The 1692-nt window shown below is 51.8% G+C and overlaps 1 protein-coding gene across 1 annotated transcript; it reads left to right on the forward strand.

Annotated features, from left to right (window-relative positions):
• Positions 1 to 396: 396 nt before the first annotated feature.
• Positions 397 to 1023, forward strand: CAOG_05700 (hypothetical protein; the record flags this gene model as incomplete). Its single annotated transcript, XM_004346323.1, has 1 exon — positions 397 to 1023. One exon carries the CDS (start codon positions 397 to 399, stop codon positions 1021 to 1023), a length of 627 nt encoding a protein of 208 aa, XP_004346373.1.
• Between the last annotated feature and the right edge of the window lie 669 nt (positions 1024 to 1692).

Raw genomic sequence — 1692 nt, forward strand, 5'->3', positions numbered from 1 at the left:
GGATGATCGATCGATCGTTTGACAAACTTGCTCAGACAATCCTTCTCTTTTGTTTTTTTTGCTTGTGCACTGCCATGATACTCGCAACAGGCACCTGAAAGATCTGGAAACAGAACGCGACGTGTCAGTGAAATGAGCGAGCATTGGCAGAGAAAAGTCGACAGCTGCAAAAGCTGCAAGCACTCTACGATGCATTGCGTCGTAAGACAGACACGGCAAACAACATGCACGCGCATGCACATCATGCGCCCGAGCTGTCTGGGCCCGTTGGGCGCGCTTCGTTTCCCGTATGCTGTGAAATTGAGAAGAAGTGATGTTGCCAATTTGACTTTGGCGTTTTCAACTCAACTCAACGTCGCTTCTCTGCTGTTGGACTATTGTTGGACGCGCATCTTGATGCAACAGCCCCTGCTACCAGCCATGATGCTTTTGCAGCCTGGTCGTGCCCAGCCAGTCGCACCGACTGCACATCGCCCATTGCCTCCGCCTCGACCACGCAGCTCACCACCTCCAACAGCGAGAACCACTGCCACGGCAGCCGGGCGTGCTCTTCCTGTACATGCCACGGCGACAGACACCTTTGCTGCCACGCCAGCTGGATCAGCGAGCATGTCGCAAACGAATCATCGCAGCAACAGCAGCAGTTCTGCAGTGCAACCCGGCAGCTCCTCCGCCTTACTCGCCGCCACGCCACTCGCGCCAATGGCAAATCAACAACCGCCACTACTGCAGGCCAATCTCCCGCAGCGCCCACCTCCAGGGAATGCGCGACGCTTGTTTGGTCCAGAGTTGGCATCCGCATTCGCCGCTCGCCAGCCGCTTCAGCAGAGGCAGCAGCTACAGCAGCAGCAGCAGCTACAGCAGCAGCAGCTACAGCAGCAGCAGCAGCAGGCGGCCACCGCTGAAAGCCAACAGCAGCCGCTAGTGTCCAAGCGAAGCCACACTCAGGCCTTCGAGACGCCGCGCATCGACCTTCCTGCAGCCGAGTCAGCAACAGGCGATCGCGCTCATGCTCCTCGATGAACAACTTTTGTCCCCCTTCCGAAAGTGCATTCCCCTGTGTAGCCACAAGAGTAAACCAGTATCACCAGAGCATAAGTTCGGCAATATTTGTTTCCCATCTTGCTTTGAGCACTTGAACCCGAATCTGCAAAACAGTCAGTCGTCAAAGTATTCGCTTGCTTCCAATGTTCGAGTGAGTTTCAGTGTTGATGAGTTTCAGTGAGTCGAGTGAGTTCAGTGAGTCGAGTGTCACACTCGCTCAATCGTGAATGAATGAATTGCTGGTCAGTCACGAGTGAACCAAAAAAAAAAAAAAAAAAATGAAGGAAAAATCGCATTCACAGGAAAAGAATGAATGGGGAAAATATTGGAAGGAAGAGGAAAAGAGAGAGAGAAAGAGAGAAGAAGGATCGATGGAAAGAAAGCAAAGCAAAGCATAAAGTGAAGAATCGAAAGGCAGGCGAAAAAGCGAAAGGAAAAAAGCAAAGAAACGGCAAGAAAGAAATTAAAAAAAAAAAAAGAAAAAAAAAAAAGAGATCTCATGACTGGCAAAGATTGACGCCAGCATCGCTCACCGAACGAAGGCAAAGAAGTGCGAGGAAGGGGAGAGTGCATCGAGTGAGAGAGAGAGAGCGAGAGTGATAGTGACAGTGAGAGTGAGGAGAGCAGCTGGCGGGCGAAGAGCAAGAA

Source organism: Capsaspora owczarzaki, assembly GCF_000151315.2.
Source record: "Capsaspora owczarzaki ATCC 30864 unplaced genomic scaffold supercont2.9, whole genome shotgun sequence".
Lineage (NCBI taxonomy): Eukaryota > Filasterea > Ministeriida > Capsasporidae > Capsaspora > Capsaspora owczarzaki.